Source organism: Balearica regulorum, chromosome 8, assembly GCF_011004875.1.
Source record: "Balearica regulorum gibbericeps isolate bBalReg1 chromosome 8, bBalReg1.pri, whole genome shotgun sequence".
In the NCBI taxonomy this organism is placed as follows: domain Eukaryota; kingdom Metazoa; phylum Chordata; class Aves; order Gruiformes; family Gruidae; genus Balearica; species Balearica regulorum.
In genome coordinates this window covers 20713842-20739469 of record NC_046191.1, presented here as the reverse complement: position 1 = coordinate 20739469, position 25628 = coordinate 20713842, and the positions used below count along the sequence as shown (strand labels likewise).

At 36.0% G+C, this 25628-nt stretch overlaps 1 protein-coding gene across 1 annotated transcript in view; it reads left to right on the top strand.

Moving 5' to 3' along the window:
- Nucleotides 1-25628, top strand: part of DPYD (dihydropyrimidine dehydrogenase) — a 361699-nt gene that overhangs the window by 25578 nt on the left and 310493 nt on the right. The window contains 1 exon segment of the mRNA XM_075759993.1: nt 22956-23038. Coding sequence (XP_075616108.1) covers nt 22956-23038 — 83 coding nt within the window.

Below are 25628 nucleotides of genomic sequence, written 5' to 3'. Positions count from 1 at the left end.
TCAGCTATTTTTTGCAGGGGCATCGCTTTTGGGCAGGAGTCTTTAACTGTTCTATAGATCTTTCCAGTCATTAGAGAGAACCAAATTCTTCACCTTTTCTGTGCAACATTAAGGTGCAACTACCAGATTGCTCTGTGCTAATGGTGGGGAGCCAGATCTGCAATTCATTGCAAGATGTAACAGATCACGTTGCTCTTTAGATTCAGAGGACAAGGTTGCTCCCTTAAAACAGCAGAATTTACTAAAACTTCGAACTGCTTTTTACTTTGATAGTATTTCTGTTGCTGTTACTGCTACATATGAGCATCTGTAAAAAGGAATTCTTATTTTTAAAAAAAGGGTTTGTAAGGACCTCTTAGTGTACAAATGTCCAAGCTTGCATAGAATAACCTGTATATAAGATGATTCTTTCTCAGCTACAATCAGTTTGTTACTCTAAGTATTGCCTTCCAGTGAGATGGAAAAATCCTGCATGATTTCTGTGCCCAATCACATATCACAGTTACAAGGTAATCAAGTTAAAAGTTCACAAGTGATGAAATAGTGCAAACTGCAAACAAGTAGATATGAAACCCAGTTCACCCAAGGCCTGAAACCAGGAACCTTAATGAACATGTTTTTTTTCAGTGAATAATTTGGCCATTTCTAGGCATGTATTGATGAAAGATTTTATATTTATAAATAAAAAATAATCCCAAATATTGTAAAATAGAGAACACTCATTAAAGGAAATCAACTCAATTATCTTTATAATCTAAACGTATAGTTTACCTTTGCAAATATTTATTTTTGTCTTCATTGCATATGAATATGCAAGTTTAGCTCTTTTCTGAATGAATATACAATGGCAGATGTCTCTCTAATCGCTGCTCTATTCAAACATTAATTGGTAGAACATATGTAGAATTCTACTAGTCTGAATAGGTATAGGATAGCAGCAGTCTTTTTAATCACATCACTATTCAACCACTAATTGGTGTGATGATTAAGGGACATTAGAGGGAGCACTTTGACATCTGATTCTTTGAACTGATGTCTGCTCAGGCTGCACTGTATTCATCATGGCCAGACTGATTTCCTAAATAAAACGCTCGGATTCCCAAATGTGGAAAATATTGCATTAGGATCTATTGAGGTGATTAGGGAATTTGATTCTTTTATTTAACTAGTGATTGACTGTATATGCACAAACTATACATATGAATAATACATGGGTTACTGAGTATCAGAAAGAGCTGAGAAGTAACATCAAGAGATTTTCTCTTTTCTCATAGTGTCAATAATTAAATATTAATACACATTTTAAAATGTACCAGTTTAATCATTTAGCAGTCAAATTCCTACTCATGCATTTTTTAGATTAACTAATTACTCTGCATTTTCTCATATCGATACCATATGCTGGCATTTATAACCATTTTACTGGAATAAAGTGGTTTCCATGTTTATATATATGATATCACTTGCTCTAAGAAATGCATATTATAATCCTTGATTTTTCTCTGTTATTTTAGTTTCAATGTCTTAAGGTATTTTCATTAGAGTATCTCAATAGCTCCTAACTAGCCTGACTGCTACAAAGTAATGCTTTTATGCACACTTTCTGTGTGTCAAATTGTAAATACTAGCTGATGGCAAGTTATGCCAAATCCTTTTTTAGTCCTCTGTAAAAGGTTTCTTCTTACGTTGTGGCTTTCCTGGAATGCTGTGGAAAACCACCTCCAAACTCTTAACTTCCTCTGTTCAGAGTTCTTCAGGTTTGGTGTTCTTCAGACTTGATGTTAGATGATTCCCCTTCTTATAGAGCAGCACTCACCAAAGATTTTTAGTTCAAGGTGTATTTCTGATCTTAACTGTTTCAAAACCGAAGTGTCTCAGAGTTGCAAATTGTTTGGTTTTGCACATACATATATGACAATGAAAAATGCTTTTCTGTTGCAAATGCTGAATTCTAGGTAAGTCTGATCAACTCATTCCCATTCATTAAGGCTGAGCAGATCAGAGAGTAGAGATAGAATGAGAAATAATCTTCACTGTTAACTTTCATCTTCTGCTTAGCCACATATTCTTTTAGATGTGGATTTTTGTATATGCACTTTCCTGTGGTTATTGGCTGGACATAAAGGTGCCTTCTTGTGTTGGTGTATTGGAAAACAGAATAAATAACAAGAAGAGTAGCTTTTTTTTTTTTCAGCCCCTCTACTCCCATTTTTTCTTTCTTTTGTAAAGCATTGCATATACTGAAATCTATACTGCTCTTTCGCTCTTTCCTCTCCTAGACTTTCTTCTTGTATAGCGAAAGCCCCATTTCTGTTCTGTTTAGAAATCTGTAAAACTAAAAATGATTATGAGCTTTAGGTTGAGAAATTGTAATTGCTTCAACATTGTTTCTTGGAGAAACCTGTGCCATTGTTATTAGCCTGTTCGTAATTACTAACTTCAAATCTATTTATATTATCTAAGTCCTAGAAGACATCTGCTTGCTAGAAGTAAAAGGAGCTGAGACCAATTTTAGTGTGAAGGAAGTAGTATAGCTTGCTGAATGCTGTATTTTGGGCAGGGCTGGTAGCCCTGTCCAATATTAAGTTGCACTGAAGTGTTCATTACAAGACCCTGCTTGTCCTTTGTCTACAACTTTGCCATATATTTGGACAAAATTTTTCTGTGTACCAGTCCCTCAATTCTTTTATTAAAAAATCAGTCATATGCATATCAAAAAATCACTTGATTTAAGTATGAATGAACAGATCTGGCAGAAAAGCTTGTTTTTGATCTTTTAACCGATCCTGATAGCATTATATTTAAAAAACCCACTAACATCCTCATGCTTTGAAGCAAGGATGTGTAACAGGCATTGAAAAAGTGTGTTGGTACAACAGAACTGTGCAGAAGCTTTGAAAACCTTATCTTGACCAGTTTCTGTTGCATTTTTATCACAATGTACAGTCCTCAGGTGGAGAGCAGTTGATTGCCTCATCCCTCTCTGCTCCTTTGCTTACAATATTCAGTATTCTTTGCTTACAGTAGTGTCCTGCTTCCAGGAACTATTAAATTTTTGGCGGTGCATCTCAGGAATGATTTGAGACTTTCATAGCGATTTCTTTATAAAAAACCTGATACATTGTTCGAATGTAGGATTGAAAATAAACATAGTATCCTATCCAGTATTGATATCAGAAGTAATGTTTTGGGGATTCCTCAGTCTGCAAAGATGCTAGGTGCTCCTTGGTACAAGAACCTTATTTATAGCATGTGTACTTCATATTGAGGAAATGGGAACTGGTGGGTGGTCCAGTCTCTGGATCTGTGGTGTTGCTATGTCGAAGCATATTCCCTCTTAGTCTTTCTGGCTGTGTGCCTGTGCCAGCAGTTCCAGCTGTCTTCAGAAAGCTACATATACGTGTTTTCTGCAGTCATTTCTTCCATCTCCAATCAGTCCTGTTTCTTCCGCAAGTATCTGGAACAAGCACTCAGCAGAACTTTCTGTTCCCCTCTAACACTGAGAACAGGACAACAACCTACTGTTGCTTATTTACTAGCTGAAGTGGAAGAGGATTTCTTCTATAGAGCTAAAGATCTTAGCACATGCATTCCATTTGAAAATTATCAAGTTGTAAATCATGTCTTTTTGTATTTTCCTTTAAAAAAATAAGTTGAAGATTTCTTGCTCATGTACAATGTGAGGGGACCATTATTAACATTGCTAAATCAAGTAAACAGATCAAGAAGCATCCAAATGTCTGCCAGTATAGCGGCCTTAAAGGATATGCACTATTCAGGAAAGACAAACATAAAGGTAAAACATTTCAAGTTAATAATGCAACAGATGGTAAAAAGCAAGGGTAAACCCAAACTTTTATGCCTTAAAATCACTTTAGGGAAGGGCAGTAAACTCGTTTTTTGTGTGCTGAGAATATGCTATAGAGTCTCCACATAGCAGGTTTAAATTTGGCTATGACCGTACATAGAAATAAATATAATCATAGAATCGTAAAAATGTAGGTTTGAGAGGAATGGTGAGAGAATTTCTGGATTGGGACAGAATGAAATATAACTAGGCATTTCTTGACAGATATTTGTATAACCCACTTCTGAAAGCATATGATGTTCTCTAACTCATTCTTGTTAGTGTTATATCAATGCAACAGTAAGTTTTTCCTAAAATATACTATATTTCATTAGTTGAAGATCAAATTGTCATCTTGTCCTTTTCTTCCTACTTGCAGAACAATTGATGATTGTTCCCTTTTGGTGTAAAATCTGTTACATTAAGAGATTCCTGTTAGATATCCTTCCAGTTCTCTATTTTCCTTCAACTCTTCTTTACTGGTCATGCTTTCTGAAACTGTTATTTTGTTGCTTTTCTTTGGATTTTCATTTTCTACATCTTTCTCTAATCATGATGATGAAACATTACACCATTTTTCAACTGGCACCTAGCTAGCACCGAGTAGAATGAAATAATTTCTTTGCCTTACTAAACTATTCCACAATGTGCCATTCCTTCTGCATGAGCATTGGATTGTCTTGTATTCAATTTATGGCCTAAATTCTGACCTTTCAGTTTGGCTTGATTTTAAATTGTTATCTTGCCTTTTAAAACATTTAATATTTTCCTCTTTCCTGCTTCCCTTATTCCACCAAACATAATGTCAGTAGAAACCATTAGTACATTCTTCTTTTCCAGCTATTCAAGTCATTGGGCTCCTGGGTGAACCATGAAGCATCTTGATTCAGGTCCTTTTTCAGTGACAGAAAACAAGCTAGGCGCTGTTTTTCAGTAAGTTTTGTGCTTACTGGGTATTTGGTTTATCTAGACTACATTTTTAACTGGCTTATGAAAATGTGATGTGGAATACTTGTAAAAAAAAGTTTGCTCAAGATTTGTCACATCTGCCACTTATTCGTGAGACCATCCTCTTAAGGACACAGAATAAGAATGATTTAACTTTGGTTTTTTGCCCATGTTGGCTTTTTTAATATCACATTATCATTTTTAATAAATGTACTCAGTTTTCTGTGCTGGGGGCTATAATTGCTGTTTTCACTCTCTTTTTTGTGATGGAAAACATTATGTTTGTCTCTTCTGGGCTTTTGGAACCCCAAGCCCTCAGAGTCTTTTGATGCGATTGATAGGGGTCCACAGATTGCTTCAGTTAGTTCCTTGATGACTCAGTGATATATGAACTGCATCTGTCTGATTAAAACAAAAATAAAATCCCAAACGTCTTCTTTCAATACTCAAGCCTGCAATGCCATGTTCTTGATAAAAATAATACTTTTAGTAACAGTTATTGCTATACCATGCCATCTTCATAAAGAGATCAGGGAAGGCTATGAATAATTCTGTTCACTCTGCATCATTTGTTATTTGCTCTCCTTTCCTGAACATAACCTGTACTTCTCTTTATTTTCTTCTTACTTCTCATGTATATAGAACCTTTTTTTTATTTTTTTTCTTGCTTGCTAATTGAAATTTGCTTGGTGCCTTAGCTTTCTGATTTTATTCCTACAGATTGTGCTGTTCATTTATACTTAGAAATTTATATACTTAGGTATGTGTCATAGTTTCCTTGCTTTTATGATTTTGATTTCCAGGCCATGGGGGAGACATGGTATGAATATAAAAGTCTGTTAAGTGCTTTTTTCTTTTTTTTCCCCCCCTCCCTCTTTGCTCAGGAATAGTTTTCCTTTATGCGTTTCTGTCAGGGTTTGCCCTCTCTCCTGCTTTCCTTTACTGATCAGTGTATCCTTCTGGAGACATACCAACCTGATCCCTGATTCTATTGAAACTACATTTTCTGAAGTTCACCATCCTTATTCTGTTACCCTCTCAACTTTCTATACTTGGAATTGATTGCAATGCTATTAGGTAATTCGTTGTAAGACACTTTGACTTTCTATATACAGCCTGGAAAATTATAGATCCTAATAATGGTAGGGTGCAAGGTATTCTTTGATGTAATAACTGACAAACTTTGTTAGTAACAGTCATTAAATCAGAAACACTAACATAAAATTTTAAATAGTATCAATTCTTACTAATTCAGATATCAAACTGAATGGACTTTAGCCTTAAATTTAGCAAATGGGGACGTCATAGAATAGATAATCACAGGATATATTGTTCATCAAGCTTTATTTTTGAGTTAATATAAATTCTATAGAAGAATTGCCAAAATTTATTTTGTTATAAGATAAACTCAGAAGTTAAGAAAACTATTTAGATCTCTGAACTGAACTAAACATCTCAAAGACATGAATTTTGAGGAGATGATTATTAATTTAAATATACAACAGTTATTTGGAATTTGCATCCCAGCTTTTAAAGAAGAGTTTCAGAAACTCTGAACTGGAAAACAACTTCAAAAAGAATATGAAGTGTATGAGGATACACTCATAAGGGATTGAAAAAAATGGGATTGATGGGCAATACAGGAAGTATAGAGGGAAAAGTGAGAACTTTCAAAAGTCAAGTTGAGTCACACCTGGTGAAAGAAATTAAAACAAATAGTAAAAGGTTATTCAGCTATATAAAACAAATAGTAAAAGGTTCTTAAGCTATCAAAATTAAAAGAAATAAAAGAACAAAGAAAGCCAGTGTGAATATAGGATTAAACACCCTAAGTATTGTCTAAAATCTTTGTAAATCATTGTCCTAGTTTCAGGAAAATGGGAGTAAAACAAGAGGGGGCTAATGGACAGACAAGTGCAGAAATGGAAATTACCCCAGACAGGCTAGAAGGAAAACTTGGAGGGTTTCATCTGTGAAGTCAAAGGGACAGAAAAATGTCCATAACAGTATCACATGTGAAATTACGGGCCTAAGAGTAAAGCAAGCTGGATGTTCTGGTACTTGATTAAAGAATAGCCGATGTAGTTTCAGTATGTTAAAAGATGAAGAATTGATGGGCAATTGTAACTCTGTTAGTCTTGTATCAGCAGCCTGCAAAACTTTGAAAATGAATTTTGAAACAAATATTTATTAAACACATTAAGGTAAATATAAGTTGAAATAAGACATATTGGACTTTATTGTTTGGGATAGATCATGACACACTGACAAGGTTGGGGGTTTTTTTTGCCAATTAATAATGAAGTATGATCTGCTTAGAATAGTAACATGGATAAGGGACTGGCTAGAAAGGAAATGAGAGTGAGTAGTGCTTAAAAAAGAGCTGGGCTTTGAGCAGAGCTTGTTGAAGGATCAGTCTTCAGATTCATACCACTTAATATTTTCATTAATGAGCTTGACATAAATATTAGGAGCATGTTACAAGTAAGTCGACAGGCACTGTCAATACAGAAGGAACTAGAACATCATAAAGAACTGTGTGACACTGAAGTTTAAAATAAAAAAAAAAAGATAAGAATAAATTTAATAGTGCAATTAGGAGGCTGTACAGCCAAGGGCTGAGGATGAGACTGACTAGGAGTTTAACGGTTGGAATTAAGAGAGAAGATGATTTAGAAATACCAGCTGATCAGAGGGTGGTGGTCCCATCAACTGGATGAGAAAATCTGAATGTGAACTGAATGTGAAAGCAAGAGAGTAACTCTGATCATCCTAGTTGTCACTTCCATGTTTTGGACCATAGGCATTTGACATAGCATGCTCAGTTATTTGATAGACTTTCTGTGCCAATTGCTACCTGTTAAAAGGGGATATTCGTAGTATGGAGAATAAATTGCTTTTAAATCACTTCAGATACCGTAGTGATGAGTGTCATTGAAATGTTCATGGGGAAAAATAGTTCTGCTTTCAAGTAAGCTTTTGAATAGTGTGCAGTAAATAAGGCTACACACTAAACACAAATGTTGAAAGGCTATTGATTAGGTGAGCACTCTGTTTTCTGAGTCAGGCAGCACTTCTGTGTAAAATAGCATATGATCATATCATTAAAACTGGTGTTTTGCTGCATATGTGTGAAGGGGCCAAATCAAGTTTTAAACAGCAAACCTTTTTTAGGCAATTTTTAATTTTAAGTGCCTGACTTTGCAATTCCTGTGTGTGTTCTATGGTAGCCTGTATCATCCATGGGTTCTGCTGTATTCTCCAACCAGTTCTACATACACTTACTTTGGCCTTTAATTTCTACAAATGTTACTGTGGGAGTGAGGTTAATAAACTGGGATCATGTACCTGAAGATTATTTTCCATCCTTGGTTTAGCTATGAGAGTCATTTGTGGTTTCTCTTTACTACATAAAAGTTTGTAGCTGACAGATGTAGACTGATGCTGTTAAATATCTTCTTAAGGTATGTGCTCTGATGCGTGTTCTTTTCACTTTTCACTGATACTCTACTATGCAGACATCAAATTGCTTTGAGGCTGATTTAGCTATATAAAAAATTCCCAGGTAATAACACTGATTTTTGATGGCCTTTAGACAGATACATGTTAACATTTTCTTCATTCTGTGGTCCTTAGCTAAATTATGTAGCTATCTTTTGCTTTAGCATTTCTATTTCTTGACTGCTTTTCCAGGACTCCTAATATCCTTAAAGTTTTAGTCCCTTGGATAAGCATTATTTCCATCCCAAAATTAAAAAGGCGTTTCTTTCTCAGATGTTGCCATTGGCTGTTGGAAGGAGTCTTTCGTTGCTGTGGAATAAAAAAGGACTGTCAGCGAAACTGGCGTTGTATCTGTCCTCTTGAAACTCGGTTTAGCTAATGCTGAATCATCAATACTTTTTAAAGTATGGACTTAATGAGCATTTGTTTCTAACTTTTGAAGATTGAGCCCAGTGAACTTTTGTTTTAAAAGAGGGGTTGGGGGGGAAGCTTCGCTTTCAGTTCTGTCACATCTGAAGTCATTAGAAATAATAGATATTGAAAATCTTTTAAGATTGGATCTATAAGCTTTAGGAACAAACTTTGTTAATAATCCCACTGCAGTTTTGACAAAGCATGGACCATTTTTCCTATCCTATATGATCTGGAGGCTACCTACTGTCTTTTCTTTGGTGTAAAGGTTTCAGAAGCAGCTTTGCAAGAGTGGAAGAAGTCAATGGATCTCAGCCAGTAATGCATACTGGGTGAGTTGGGTGAATTTAACACAAACTTCAATTGCATAAGAAACATTATTTACATTCTGTTTTTCAAAGACTGTAACAGTGGTAGTATTAGTGAACAGTAATATAAATTGTGTGTGTTTTACAGAGGACATGAGAGACAAGGGGACACTGCGCATCAGAGTATGTGGGCATTTCTTGTGCTGGAACAGTAGCCCTGTTGTTGGTTCTTTCTCTGGAGCTTTTCTTTCTCATTTATATTTTCTTCTGGATTTATTTGCTAGTGAACGGACAAACAGCGTGAGAAGGATCTTGCATATATTTGTAGCAATAAGTCTGAAAAGCTCTGTTGCCACCAGGGCTCTAGAAAAGCTGTGGAGAAGTACAGGGTGTTGCTAGGCAACACCACATGGCCACAGATAGTATTTTTCTTTTAATTTATTTATTCTTCAGTTTGAGTGTGTCCTGCTTGGAGCCATTTGGGTAATAGTTAAGCAAGCACATAGAAATCAGAGCTGCAGGAATGGAATAAAGGAATGCAATATAAAAAAATAAGAAAGGAAAAGCCATGACACATAATGAAACAGACCAAGAGACATGAAATAATTAGTAAAGACTAGGGGGGGAAAAAGTAAACAAGTGTGGGGAAACAGAACAGGAGAGGAAAAAACCCAAGTAATGAAGCAAAAAAAAAAAAAAAATAAAAGGAAAGATAGGGCACCATTGAAGAAAAATAAAAAATTGAAAGCTCAAACAGTATATACACAAGGGAAACAGGAAACTGCTGCATAAGAATAAGAATTAAAAATCAGAGATAAAAATGGCTTTGAGAAGAAAAAGAAATTTGGTAATCATGTTAAAAGAATAATGATTTCTGTTTCCTTTTGCTTTTCAGCCACCCTGCTCTTTCCTATTGCTCTGTTTGCACATATGCAATAGTAGTAGTGACACTCAGGAGCTGGGGACTGATTAATAAGTCCAGTATGTTTTCCAGAGAGGAAAAATAATTTAAAGTAAGAGCTTCAGTGTTATTTAGAAAATATTCAGTGTGTATGTTTGAAAATAGCATTTTCAAAACTAGGTTATTGCATTTTATTGTAAAATGTGGATTATTGTACTAAGGGTACTAGGTTAAGCTCTAGTAGCAGGGAGTGGGTTGTTCATGTTCTCCAAGTTAAATAAAGCAGGGGCAGGTCTGTCCTGTGCAGTGTTCTGGGAACTAAAAGCCCTTCACTTGCAATAGTTGGAGCCACTTCTAGACTTGGGAGTAGCATAGCCATCTGAGGAAAATTCTGTGACAGAGCTAGCTGTACTGAGACCCAATTCATTATCTCAGGACCCGTGCTACCTAGCCCAAATCTCTTCAGGAGCACTGCTTGTGGGACCTGAACTGGACTCCTCCAAAGAGTGCTAAGCCTAGCTCATACGAAGGAGACTTGCATCACACTTCTCTTCTGGTGAATCTTGGCTCCATATGTCCCTGTTTGATTGGGAAGGAGCCTGCCTAGTGCTTTGGGGCATGCTTGTGTTGCTCACCTCAGCTTGAACACAGCAATTTTTAAGAGATTGACAAGAAGGGAAATACAGCAGTCTGAGCTGTCTGAAGGCAGGCCAGAAGGTTTTGGAAGAAGAAAGCTATTCAGGTTGAGACATGAAAGTTTCAAAAGGAGTAAAAATCTTGCAAAGAAGAGAGTAAATAGCAAACAGAACTGGAAGAGTGCATAGTGCCATACTGAGGTATTGGGTTATTAGATGCTCTTCTCTCTAAGGTGGTAAATGGAACTGAGACTTGAGGGTATATATTTATCCTGATGCTGTTTTTAAGCTGTGTGTGAGTTACAGCAGCGTTCTCATAATGCTCTTTCCAATGTTCATTGTGAAAAGAGCTTTTGAATGCCCTTCTGACAAATGTAGCTACACATAAACCCTGTTCATTTCTGTGTATAGGAAAGTTCTTGTTCATGTAATTTCTTACAGAAAAGAAATGGATACCGTTTATTCCCATAAATTTGTATTGGGAGATTCTCAAGCTTATTAAAGATGTGTGGCATCTTATTCAAAGAAATTTACCCTTATTTGAGCAGTTTTCCCTCAGTTTTGAATATGTCTGTGTGTCTAGATGACGCAACAGATAGTGGTAACTTCATAGGATCTGCAATCATTGTAATAGCCCCATACCTCTGATTTTCTGAATATTTTTCAAGAGGGAAAAAAATATTTGACAGCAACAGTGTTTGTACTGTCCTACTTTGTTGTCTCCCCACTGCTGCAAGACTTGACTTTCTACCTCCATAGCAATGAATGTAAGCTTTTGTTTTGGCCAACTTGGCTTGATGCATGATATTTAAAGATATGTAATTGTGTTGACTGTTAAACAGTTTTGGCTCCCAGTGAACTAATTTAGTGGTTCTTTTGCATTCTTATACATGCTTTCCAGTTTCATGTTTGGTTTTTTTGTGTACTTCCATTTGTTTCTTCTGACTTTGTATATGTTACAGAGTATGATGTCACTGTCTTACTGTATGTGGACCCTATAGTGTTACAATAAGGTTTATATACCAGTTAGTGATGAGCATAGTAAAGAATGCATATAAATATAGTAGTGTTTTCGCTATTTGTTTTTCTTTATGGCATTTTATTAAAAAAAAAAAAAAAAGCCAGCAAGTTTTCATCTGACTTAGCTATTTTAGATGGCAGTTAATATAAAATGTATTTAAAGACTTGGCTTTCCTGAACATCTCAGTACAAGGACATGTCTTTTGAATCTCAAAGAGAGTGGAATTAGAGGAGAAATTGTAGCCTAGTTTTTTTCAGAGATATGTGAATTGTCAAATCACTTATATGTCTTCTCATGCCATGTCCTGCTATCATCTACATTTACTTCAGAGTCAACATGTAGTTTCAAATATAAGAGCTGAGGTAACGTTTTGTTGGTGTTTGCATATGGCACTCATAGTTTATGAATGGGCTTCAGGTTATTTAAAGTCAAACCATTCTTCAGTTTTTCACGAGGAATGATAGTGATGGAAAATCTGGTACAAAGTGTCAGCATGTAACACAACTGCACCAGGATCTTAATACAAGGGTTGTGCTCTACTGGCTGCAGCCTTGTCCTTAATTCTTATTCCTTTGACTCAGGTAGATGGTTCTCAAGCAAACTTAATATTTCCAGTTATTCCTCTGGGGAAATCTAGTCTCAATTTCATATTTGGTTTTGCCTGTGGTAAGTACCCTCAACTGTCACATGAGGAAATTTGTTTCATTGCTACCTAAGTCATCTTTTATGCTGTGATACTGATTTTCAGATAACACGATAATCCAGAATAGAAGTGCATATACACTTTTCTTAGTAATTCACCAAGTCAGAGGATGGATCTTAATAGTATTTTTCATTGAATTGTTTCAGTTTTTTGCAAAGAAAATTTGGAGGAAGGATGCTCCTTTATGAGGATTTGGCCAGTGACTATAGTGACGTATAACCACATATGGTTATGACAAGAAATATCATCAGTCACAGGCAGTGGCATATTTTTTCATGCAGATTTGTCACTTTTCTTCTACTAAGCTAAGCAGAGGATGGGATTTTTCCTACCCCTCCTGCAGGACAGAAACTTTGGGATGCTTAGAGCCCAGAAGTCATAGATCCTACAATGTTCTCTGTAAATGAGTCTAGTCCCTTGACTGTCACCAGTTCCTTGGCTCTTGGCCTTGTATTTAGCATTGGGCTCTTTCCAGGGGACTTAGACTATATAAGTCTTTTAGATGTTGGAGAGAATTTGGAGTACACAATTTAGTAAGTAGTACATGGAATGTGGTTTAGCTGGTACAAGTCTTTCTATAACTGTCAATAGAAAGACATGATCTGTAAGATTAGGGGAGGACTTTGGTAGGACCTTGCTGTTCTGGTTTAACTCCAGCCGGCAACTAAGTACCACACAGCCTCTCACTCACTCCTCTCACACAGTGGGATGGGAGAAAGAATCGGAAGGGTGAAAGTGAGAAAACTCATGAGTTGAGATAAAGACAGTTTAATAGGTAAAGCAAAATCCATGCACAGAAGCAAAGCAAAACAAGGAATTAATTCACTGCTTCCCAGAAGCAGGCAGATATTCAGCGATCTCCAGACAAGACAAATGCCATCACTCCAAATGTCCCCCCCTTCCCTCTTCTTCCTCCAGCTTTATATGCTGAGCATGACATCATATGGTATGGAATATCCCTGTGGTCAGCTGGGGTCAGCTGTCCCGCCTGTGTCCCCTCCCAACGCCTTGTGCACCCCCAGCCTACTCGCTGGTGGGGTGTTCTGAGAAGCAGGAAAGGCCTTGGCTCTGTGTAAGCACAGCTCAGCAGTAACGAAAACATCCCTGTGTTATCAACACTGCTTTCAGCACAAATCCAAAACCTAGCCCCATACCAGCTACTGTGAGGAAAATTAACTCTATCCCAGCCAAAACCAGCACACTTGCCTAGTCAGTCTCATAGTTATTTGGGAAAGAAGCTTATGCAAAATCATGAGAAATAGCTTAGGCAGATTAGCTTCTGCAGAATTGGTTGGGAAAATTGTGTCCTGCTGTGTGTTTTTTCTTTTTTTTTTTTTTTTAATTAATATATTAAGGCAGCCACGGGGAGCTGTAGTGCATGGTGAACACAGAACCACGAAAGAAAATGTTTTGTTGTGGCACTTCTGAAAAATACTGGTTTTGGAGAATAAAATGTGCCTTGTAAAAGATGAGAGGTGGCATCTTTGGCTGAGAAAGCAGGCCTGCTACATGTGATTTGCTTACATTCCTCTAAGCAGGGCTGGACTGCATTGTTTCAGGATGGTGTTTAAGCATTTTATTGTAACTTTAATTTTTGAGAACCTCTTATATTTAATAATTCTTTATCTATACATGAAAAATAAGAGGGATCCTGTAAGTTGGTACTTTCAAATATGTGGGGTTAATTCCTTAAATTCTTGGTCATTCAACTTCTAAAAAAGCAGAGGATTTTGGGTATGTGTTTTTTCTTATGCTCTTTGTTGAAGGTCAAGAACATAATCTGTTCCTTAGGAGTGCAATTCTACCTGCATTTTAAAGATTCTTTCTTTTTTCCTGGTTATGAGCTCTGTAAATGTTAATTCTCAATATGAATCTGGTCTTTACCTACATATTCTCATTTTATTTAATCTCGGTGAGTCAGGGGAATATTTGCCTAAGCAGAGTAAAGAATTCCATGGGAAAAGCAAGCTAGGTTGAGGTATGGGAAAGTATGGGGAGGGGAGAGGGTACAGCATTTAGGATATTTTTTTTTTTTCTTACTAATCTTTACTGAGTTATGTTTTCACTGTCAAGTGAAAATAGTATATTTAGAAATTCTGTGTAGAGCCTATGTTTCTTTACTTAGACTTCATGCCCTTAAAGAATTAAATTGTAAATTTATGCTATGAGTACTGGAGAATCAGAGGATTCAACCATCAAGAATGGGTCCCGCACAGGATCTTAAACTTTTCTGTGAAGGCTTTCATGTAGTGCTCAGGCTCTCCAATAGGAAAAAGGCAGGACTACAGCTGCATTAAAAAAGAAATAGTATCTAGACGAAGCTTGCCATATTCTAAGAGATGATGTGTATTGTTCCCTGCTACAGAGCCCTATCCCAAACAGGGAAACAATCTTAAAAGAGTCCCTTCAGATGCAGACGGACCGGTAGCTTGTTGCCAAGTCCTCCTATTCATCTACTGATCAAGTTTAACATTTGTTCCAGGAAGAGAAGTAAAAAAGTGGGAGAGGCAAAGGTTTTTCTTCCTTTTTGTTCTCAAAGTTTCCTCTGTCTTTTAAAGCTGAGTCACAAGGGGAGGAACATTATAAAATGTCCTGTCTAGTGGCATCACCTGCATTCTCTGCTCCTTTATTATTTCCAGCTGTGCCTCTGCTGTCTTGCATATCTTTTGTAGCTTTTTATTCTTTTCTTTTGTGTTCTTTGGTCTACTATTCTTTGTGTTGCATGCTTGGTCCTTTCAGAATGTGTTTTCTCATCTTCCCTGTATCACTACTATCTGATGTGTTATCCATTGCCAAAACACGTGGTGTCTGCATCTGCTCTGACAACAGCAGGTTGAATGCAAGCAAGATACCATACCCTTATGTGAACATGAAGGCTGTTATAAATTTGCCACTTGAAATTTGTGCGTGAAAGAGCATGAAAAGGAAGTTAGCAGAATGCCATCTCAGATTGAAAGATCTTTCACAGTCCCGGTAAAATTGCAGACTAAAGTGTTATCTATGTTTAACAAGTAATTAACTTTTATATAATTACCTGTCTTTAAGGATTAAGTGCACAGTATTTTAAAATGGGAAAACTTTAAAAAATCCAAAATTGTCTGCTTCCACTTCAGTATTCCCAGTTATATTGACAATATTTCTGGTAATTAATAACAAAAAACATACAGTTTCAGAAAATCTCATGCATCAAAGTTTCCTGGTATCAGTTCTATCTTAGCAATATGTTCCTGTTTGTGGAGAAAATGTGATACTTGTGTTTGAGTTTGCATATGCATTATTTTTAGTGCCTTAAAAATAATATTCCTCTTAAAATCCTGAGAAAAATGAACATGGTTATGCTAATTAGGCATTGATTGAAGCCACCCACAAACCTATTTAATATTTTTTCTATTGATTTTTATATGTTTACTAACATTTAGAGCTGGTTTTCTGTTGGAAGTCTGCTATTTTTGATGTATTAATATCTATATTTTTCAAAGACTCTGTGTGGCCAATGTGGCTGTATCACATCATAAAAAAATTGATGTAACAAATGTTCATGTATTATGAATGACATGCTGTCAAATGTTATGTAAATACCTGAGGGCTCAATATACTTTCTGTGGATATTAGGAATATGTACATATTTAAAAAAATACCTATTTTTCCTTTGTGAACAGCTGGTCAGGTATCAGTTTTAAGCTGTTTTTTGCCCTGTTTGGAATAAGAACCCTTTGAAAATGAGTCACAGGAAATAGTAAGGAGGAATTTAGTAGGTAGCTATTGTGTAGATCCGAACATCTTACAGTTAGGATCAAACAATCCTTTTACTTGTGTAGTTTTTAAGAATGCTCTTAGAGAAAACCCTTTGGCAAATGCCATCGGTTTTGTTTAGTTGATCAATATGAAGATAGTTTAAGGGCGCTTCGTGTATGGAATACAGCTATTGGCTACTGAATAACTTTAATGAATTGTAGCACCAGCATTAGAATAAATGCAATGTATGTAAGTCAATTTACCCTATAGCAGATGGGTGCTTAAGTCTGTGAGAAGATCAATGGAACCATTTAGCTTTTTGTGTTGTTTCAGTGTAGGAAGACAGTCTGTTCCAAATCAAGAGAGAAGTCTGCTAAGAATATTTAGGTTTCATTGGAATAAAGAACAGTGTTACATAAGTTCCCATCAAAAGAAGTAGATGTGCTATTCCAAATTCGTGACAATTGTCTATTAGTCTGTTTTTAATAATTTTGCTTTGGCATGTATCCTGTTTAATTAGATTCTACTCTCTCTGTTGTTTCAAGATTCCATAAACTGGAGTCTTATATACCAGCTGCTAAAGCAGGAGTTACTGTCTAAATGATATTCACAATGAGTATTTGGAAGGTTTACAATTATACCCTTGCTAATAAATTGTGCTATTTTCCCCAACAGTTTTAAGTGCTAATCTTCAGAAGGCATTTTAAAATTAGCTAAAATTCTGTCAAGAGATTTACAAAAATTGTTAGCATGAAGATAATTATGTCACAGTCCTTGGACTCCATCTCTGATTGTGTGCATAAATCAGAAAATGTCAGCTGTGTTTTCCCTTAATAATTATCCTTGCAGCAATATATAACAGTTTAGATTACTATTATAATATTGCTCTAGGTTTATAAAACACAAGTTAGTTATTTCTAAAGTTTTCTGTTGATGAAATAATTCACATTTCCAGAATAACAAGTGATTATTGATGTTACCATTTTATATATCAATGAGAAGATCAATATGGAAATAAGCTATCTACACTTTTTTATAGTCCCCCAAAGAAGTCAGCTTTTTTTTATTACAACTTTCTTAAAGGAGATCACTTCTACAGTATGGCCAACATTTTCAAAAGAGCTAGCTAATGTGGTCTGCCTTGTGGCATATGTGGGACTTGACTTTTTAAGGTATTTTTTGGACCAAAAGTTGAGGCTTTTCTTGCTGAATTTGTACAGGACATAGGTACTTACAGAAGATTCTATAGGTCCCCAACAGTTTTGGCAATCTGTCATTGGAGCCTATGTCATTAAAAGTAACTAATTGAAATATCAGAGGGAGCTACTACATCCTTCAGAATTTGGACCAGGTTGTCTCATTTTAAGCACTCAGAAATCTAGGTACAAATACATTTAATATGCACATTTTAAAATTTGGCTACATAAACACTAACAAATTAAGACACAACATATACTGTAGGAACCTTTTTCATGGATTATAAAGGAGAAAACAGGAGAAAAATGAATTCGTTTTAGCATTAGCAGCAAAATACAGTAAATGCAAACTAAACAGGTGAGAGCTGTTGCATCTTTCAATTGCTGTGCGTTCCTTATGATTAATACACAGAGAACATTTGACAATAAAAATGTGCGATTTACTTTCAAGAATGTTTGGAAAAAAGTGAAGCTTTCTAAGAAAAATTCCTAAAACCATGTGGAAGCAATGAATTCCAAGAATTCGGCAATCGTATTTACCTAAAATTTCTTTTGTGGAAGAGAGACGGTATTTTAAGTAAGGCTTTTGATTTGGCAGTGGATCAACTAGGATACGAGATCTACTCAACTTCAGTGATGCAGGCTGTCTTAGAATAGGTCTTACACGTTGTCAGATCAAAAGATTTTGTTTTTCATCTATCTCAAAATGTGTGTAAGACATTATCTGTAATACTAATACTTTTGAAAGTCTTACATGAAGTATTTCAGGATAGAGTTATAGTAGCAGGATATGGCTTAGTGCAATCCCACTCTCATTTGACTTGATGGAAGATTTAAGGCTGATTTCAATGGAAGTGTGGTCACTTCTTTTATTAACACTGTATCACAGAATGGATGAGTTTGAGTTATGGTCTTCTCAAAACTCTGACTCTTAGCCCTGTCGTGGCAGAACAGAGGCAGCAATGCTTTTGATATTTCACAGAAGCATAGAAAGGTTTGTGTTTGAAAGGACCTCAAAGATCATCTAGTTCCAACCCTCCTGCCATGGGCAGGGACACCCTCCACTAGACCAGGTTGTCCAAAGCCCCATCCAACCTGGCCTTGAACATTTCCAGGGATGAGGCATCCACAGCTTCTCTGGGCAACCTGTTCCAGTGTCTCACCACCCTCACAATAAAGAATTTCTTCCTAATATCTAATCTGAACCTACCCTCCTTCATCTTAAGGCCATTCTCCCTTGTCCAGTCACTCCATGCCCTTGTAAACAGTCCCTCTCCAGCTTTCTTGTAGGCCCCTTTAGGTACTGGAAGGCTGCTCTAAGGTCTCCTTGGAGCCTTCTCTTCTCCAGGCTGAACAATCCCAACTCTCTCGGCCTGTCTTCACAGGAGAGGTGCTCCAGCCCTTTGATCATCTTCATGGCCCTCCTCTGGACTTGCTCCAACAGGTCTACGTCTTTTTTGTACTGGGGACCCCAGAGCTGAACACAGTACTCCAGGTAGGGTCTCATGTAGTAGAGGGACAGAATCACCTTCCTTGACCTGCTGGTCACACTTCTTTTGATGCAGACCAAGATATGGTTGGCTTTCTGGGCTGCAAGTGCATGTTGCCAGGTCATGTTGAGCTTCTCATCCGCCAACACCCCCAAGTCCTTCTCCTCAGGGCTGACAAAGGAGATTTATTGTGGTGACACCAGGCAACAGACTGCTTTTGGTTTTTGATCTAGTTCTGCAAAGTTTTGCATTTGACCCAAGAGGCCAAATCAAGAATTGCTTTTCACATGACTAAGTCAAGCGAAGAGGGCTTTTCCCATTTAAGACAAAAACATATACAAGAAAGCTAAGCTGAGGAATGTTTAGAGATGTGTTTTAAAAAGTACAACTTCACTTTTGCAAGAATCCTAGATTTTTATTTAAAACTAGAGTGATTCTTTATCTATATTCTCCAGTTATGTGAGCTAACTTGTTACTACAACTGGTGTCAAAGAGTAAGAGTATTTTGGACTTGGTAGTTGCTGACTTTCCTCAGACTGTTAGAATATTATTATAAAATGTAATGATATTATTATTATTATCACTTACCATAACGGAAGATACAGAATTATGAGCATGTAGTCCTTGCTCCCAAAGCTTGCAGTTTATTTTAGTAACAAGAATAAATTACAGTAGGAAAAAAAGTCAGATTTTTGTGGTTATGGGAGGAAAAACTTTTCAATTTGTTCATTAATCTTTCTTCTTCCTCATCTTCATACATTCATCATTCATCTTTCTCATTTCTGATTAGATGTTCCAGCAGTATGCTATGTGTGATGCCACAGACATTTGTGGATATCCAGTCTATATCTCCCTTTCTGACTAATTGTCATGTAGTTCAAGATCAGATCTCATATGATAAGCCATTTATTTATATATAAGAACTCTTCCCCACTCTCTTGCTTTCTGAGGTTTCATTTTAAATGAAGTTTCATTTTAAAATCTCAAAATATTTATGCTAGAATCCTTTAAGAAGCAATATTTAGACTTTTGTGGCTTTTTTGACATGCAGTGGTAGTTTGACTTATGATGACCATGTCCCTAATTGCATCTCTGTACTTATTTTTCCTCCTGAACTTCTTAAAGGTGGTATTTAGTTTAGTATCATACAGCACTATAGATCTGTCAACAGTGATGACATACAGGGTACTATATAATTATTGAATCATAGAGTTAAAACTTCTAGACTTTATCAAAACCCACAGAAAGTCACTTGGCAGTAAGCCACCAAACCCAATTTTTTTCATTGCTTGTGTTTTGATTATTTTTTTTTACTTTAACTGCTGCTCAAAATGAAACACCTGGGGGTTTAATTGCTCATTATACTTAAATCTGTGAAGTATTATGGGCCAAAGCATACTGCCCTGTGGAAGATGTTTATACATATTAATCTATTTGGTAACATGGATAATAGAATGAGCTCAATTTTTGCTACTGATTTAATACTAAAGAATGTAAAGCTCACCCTGGTCATGGTCTACCAAAGTTTCATCATGTCCCAGACACATTCTTCAGAGTATTTTCATGCTCACAATTTCGTTCATATTGGTAGCCTTTCTTATAAACTGCTGTCCTTTCAGATGGTCTACAAATGTAGTGTGCGAGCTGATACTCAGACCCATGAATAAGCGGCATCTATACACCTGTAGCTACGCTTATATTTGGTATATCAAACACCCTGTTCCCTTTTTTCTGAGGGGATCCAACACATTGTTTTGGATGATTGCAGCTCTAACTGGAAAGCAGTGGGTATGATCAATATTTGTTCACTCTCCTGTTCAGTATGGATGCAGTAACTGATGACATAGTACTATGAGGTCATCTTCCCTCCGGAGTTTGCATCTGGCTCAGTTTTTAGTTCATTTTCTCCTAATGGTAAAGTTATTTGCTCTCTGACTGCTGTATCTTGGATGAGAGCTATTTGGTTGAAAGTAGCTGAGAAAGATATTGTCCGGAAACAATTCTCAGAAATGGTAGAAGTTCATCTTCTTGCCAAATGAATCGGTACAGCATCTATTATTTGAGTTTATAAAATTTGTTCCATTTTTTTTGTTCTGGGTTATCTATTCATTTTCACATTGTGTTTATAGTCAAGGTGGAATATTTGTGTGTGTAAGGCTGCATGATCACAGCATTTTCTTTAGATATGGGCCACCTTTGTTGCCCTTCAGCTGATTAACACAGTATATATAGACAAAGAAGAAATACCAGTTGGACTTACTCTTTTCAGCATTTTCCACATGGAGAGCACCAGTTATTTTGGCTTGTACGATATAGAGAAGATTTGGTTGTGTTTGATAAAAATCTTGCATGCTTTGGGTTCTTTGTTGTTTCTACATGCTTTATACCACAAGGTCAAGAGAAATGAACTATGTGATGCTCAGATTTCCGAACCTGTCCCGAGATGCTGATGGCACAGGGTTGTTAAAACACGGGCTTTTCTCTTTCGGCGCTTGGAGCAGTATTCCAAATGGTATTTCCTTTAGCCTGTTTTCCTGGAGGATGGGAGATTTGACTTTGCTTGCACAGATACTTTCAGTTTAGTACTGATGATTCAGGAATTCTTTATTAATTAGTGCAGTTGATTTGGATTTATTATGTATATTTTAAATGACTGACCTACCTGTATGTGCTTGGACCTGAAGGTCAATATATGCTGATCCAAATAATGGAATACTTCCTTATAGAGCTTCCCTGTCTTTCTCACATAATCCCTTTGAGTTTTTGAGTAGGATTTTGCCATGTAAAGGAGAGCTGATTGTAATATAAACAAAGAAATAATATCAAATTAGCCATGAGATACTACTCATACTTAAGACATGCATAACTTTTTATAAGGGAGAGAAGAGATTGCAGAAGTTCCAAGTGTAGCTTTATTCATTTCTCCTGCTCAGAAATGTATTGTTAAGGCATTAAAACTTTGTATTAAAAAGCCCATAATCTTATTTAAAAATAATGATATTTTAAATGTTAATTGTACAAGCTAAAATATCTTGTTAGGTCATTTACAAATATCTAATTATTTCCTTTCCAATAATGCTTTTGTAGCCTCAAATTGTAATTATAAAAATAAAGAATCAATGCACAAAAGAAATAACAATAGGTAACTTTTATTGTATATATTACAGCTATGTTTAAGAGGTGGACTTGAAAATTAATTCAGCTATTAAAAACTGTGAAAGCAATATGACGAAATAATAGTGCCCATATTTTCTCTAAAGCTTACCGCATAAAGACCCTGACAAGCCTGCCTTCAAGGTTACTAGCAATAGTAACTGTTAGGCTTGCAACTTGTGTTTCTTTTACACCCATATGGCAGAATTATGCCTCCCAGAGGTAAGTTTTGGTATTGGAGAAAGATGCTGCAGAGAACAGGGGTAACCTTAGAGCCTCCTATATTGACAAAGCCTCAAGAGAATATAAAAATCCTATGGGTGATGCAGATGATCAGAGCATTCTTGTTTACTGGTATTTCGCACTCACTTTGCCCAGATACAAATTTCAGTGCTCCCCAGCATCTGCTGAATCAATTTTACTGCCTTTATGGGAGCAGAAGAAAAGGATCAGCACTCTGGAGTAATGGAACCAGCCACACATTTGATAATAATTACCACAATAGAGAGAAGTTTTATTTCATTTCTTGTTACAAAATTGTTGGCTTCATATTACTTTTAGAAATAATGGCGAGCTCTAATCCAGAAAAAACATTAAGTGGTTGACGTGTCTATAAACAATTAATCTTTTCAGTTTCTGTTATGTTTTAAAAATTGAATTAAATATGATTGGTTGTTCCAACAACACTGCCTGTTTCATTGGGACAGAATTTATAACTTCTATTATAAATCTAAAATGCACGTTTAGGTTTCTCGTCTGTGTGTGTATAGTAGCTTTGTAGCCTCGCATTCTGATAATGCAATTTTTTTCTTTTTTTCCTTTTTTTTTTCTTTTTTTTCCCCAAAGAAGAAAAAAGTAAAAGTTCTATACATTTCATTATGGAACATTTATAAGATAATTTCCATGACAGCCATATAATAAAATTCATGTTTACTTTGTTTCTGAGTTCTCAATGTCTTTTTAATGACTCCTGTGTAATTAAAACAGAATGCATAATTTGAGGTTACATAATATAAATCAGTTTTGTTTGCATGATGTTGACTAATGTTAATACATGTACAATATACTGTTTAAGGACCTTACATGGATTTGTCCGTTTGTTGCAGAACTGTGAGAAACTAGAAAATAATTTTGATGACATCAAGCACACGACTCTTAGTGAGCGAGGAGCACTTCGAGAAGCAATGAGGTAAGTCTAGGTCACCATAGCAACAGTCACAGATGTGGTAAAGAAAGAGTCATTCTTCATTATTGGGGGAACAAATGAGTTCATTGCCACCATTCAGCTCTATTCTCTAAGGTATTAATTTGTCAGTGGAGAGGCTTCCCTTGAGGCTGTACTTTGGATTTGAAGCTGCATAAATGTTAAGCCTGACTGCACAGTAAAAAACGTAAATGTTTAATTTGTTATTTAAAATGCTTAAGGGGTGCCTTGCTTTATATTTATACTAAACTGTGAGTGAATGAAAATATTGTTCATCTAAATTCTGTAAGTGTTAAAGCAATTGTACAATGCTGTTTGAACAAACCTGTGTTTGCTTTTAAATTGGATTTGATTTTTATGTATGTAATTACTATGTACTCTGATTTTTATCACCAGATTTACATGATTTTGGTTTTGCTTATGGAACATTAAAATCTATCTGGTCCTTCATATATTGTAGAGATGTATATTTTGCTTAATATCCTCATATCATTGCACTTAATGCTTATTAGAGGAGGTTAAAATTAATCAGTACATGAATCTTCTGTCACCCTTACTTGCACTGTAGAGTATCTAGGTACAGGACTCCAAAGAAACTTGCCAGCTATAGTACTGGGAAAAGGGAATGATTACTATACTGAATGGTGGCAGAATCAAAGATAGATTTTCACTGCATAATCAGGAACATGTTAATTATAGTATTATCTGTGGATCAGAAAATTATAGTGACCTGTGCTTTTAAAGGTTTTGAAAGTTGGATCATAAAATGTAATGATGCAAACATAGTGCTTCATTTCACTTGCCTGATATCAGAGTAACTTCTTAGACTTGCATTAGTGTAGTAAAAAGTTAAAACAACAACAAAAAATACTGAGAATCTTCCTGAACAACTAATTACACCCATTTGTTTTGATTGTGTTCATAATCTCTTTAAAGTTAGGTTTGTATGTGAATGACTTTATTTGCATGACTCTGATGTTGTGTTCATGATACTCTTGTTTCGTGTACACCGCTATGAATAAGCGTTTGTAAGGGTATTCTGACTTGAAATGCAACTTGCTTCTTTTGAACCCTTTCTTATTACCCCGAAATTATATTCTTTCCTTTCTGAATATTTCAACTACTACTGTTGCAAATAGCTGTAAAAATAATGGCATTCACCTTTCTAATTGCAATTTCTTGCTTTTTGCTTGTTTTGCTTCATAAATTTAGGGTTTTCTCCCTATGTGGTCGGTCACCTGGGATACATAGATCTTTTGTGTAGTGCTGATAAATGGAAACTGATTTAAAATAAAGATTTGGGGAACTTTTGGCGTATGCAGCTACTTTTAGTATATCCAATAAATTGGATTTCAAGTTGCTGCTCTCCTGTAACAACATTCCATGGGTAGGTTTGTGGCGTTTTGCGATACATGAATCAGCAGAGTTAATATTTTAAAAACTTGGGAGCTGACAGCTCTTTGGTGGTAAACATTCACTAGCAAAGGGAGCTTTGGCATTTCAAAGGTCATGTTTCTGTTACAAGGACTGTGTAGAAGATTCTCATGATTCTATGCCATGCATACAATAAAAAGCACTTTACTATCTCATAAATTTGTATCCTGGCTATTCCTGCTAGTGTACAAGCTGTTCTGAGAAATAGTTATCGATTGTGAAGTGTGACAGATATTGTGCAGTGCTGGAATTCTCTTAATTGCAGTCAATATTATCTGGTTGATTTTCTTCTTAGTTGTTTTTATGGAGGTAAAGAAAATATCTGACTTTCTAAATTAAGACTGTAGTATACTTTTATAACATACTTGAGTAACACATAAAAGGTGCAAAATGTTAATTTAGAGAGGTATATGCATGTATTTTTCTAAATGTGTGTAAAAGACACTTGCTATTTTAGGCTGTACAGTTCTTTCAACTGCTACATAGTCACCCCATGTCCTTGGTGGCTGCATTTTTCTATTTGGATCCCAAGATTATCTGTAGCATATGTAATTCAAATGGTACATTTTGACTTGCTAAAGTTCACTTTGCTTTCCCATAACTATGGTGGACCAGGTGTGGGGACACATAGATTTGCTGGCCTCAGTATTGTGAGGTACCTGCCCCCTTTTGGTAAGGGAAGCATGTGGAGAGGGTTGCACATTGCACAAAGACACTAAAATCATGTGGGCATGAAAACAACAACAACAAAATGCTAGTTGGATAGCTGAGTGGATATATGTGGATCTCAGATGAGCCTTAAGTTGAGTGAGCAGTCTGTCCAAATCCTCTCTGATTTCCCAAAGTGGTACTACTGGTCTGTCAGATGAGAGATAACAATGAACATTTTCCCCCAGTTCTCCTGTTTGGAAAGAGACCTTCCATTTTAACTTTCTCTTTGAGAAAAATGGTCAATTTAATATGGGTTTCAGTACATTTCTGGTCTATGAATATCACTGTGCTCTGCATAAACAAACACTAATATCCAAGAAGGGTCTTGTTCTTTTTCCAGCTCTTCACAAACTGACTGGTATTCAAATTAAGGATTACATGAAAATCATCTTTCTTGTTTATGTATATAGATGTATGCAAAATAAACTTT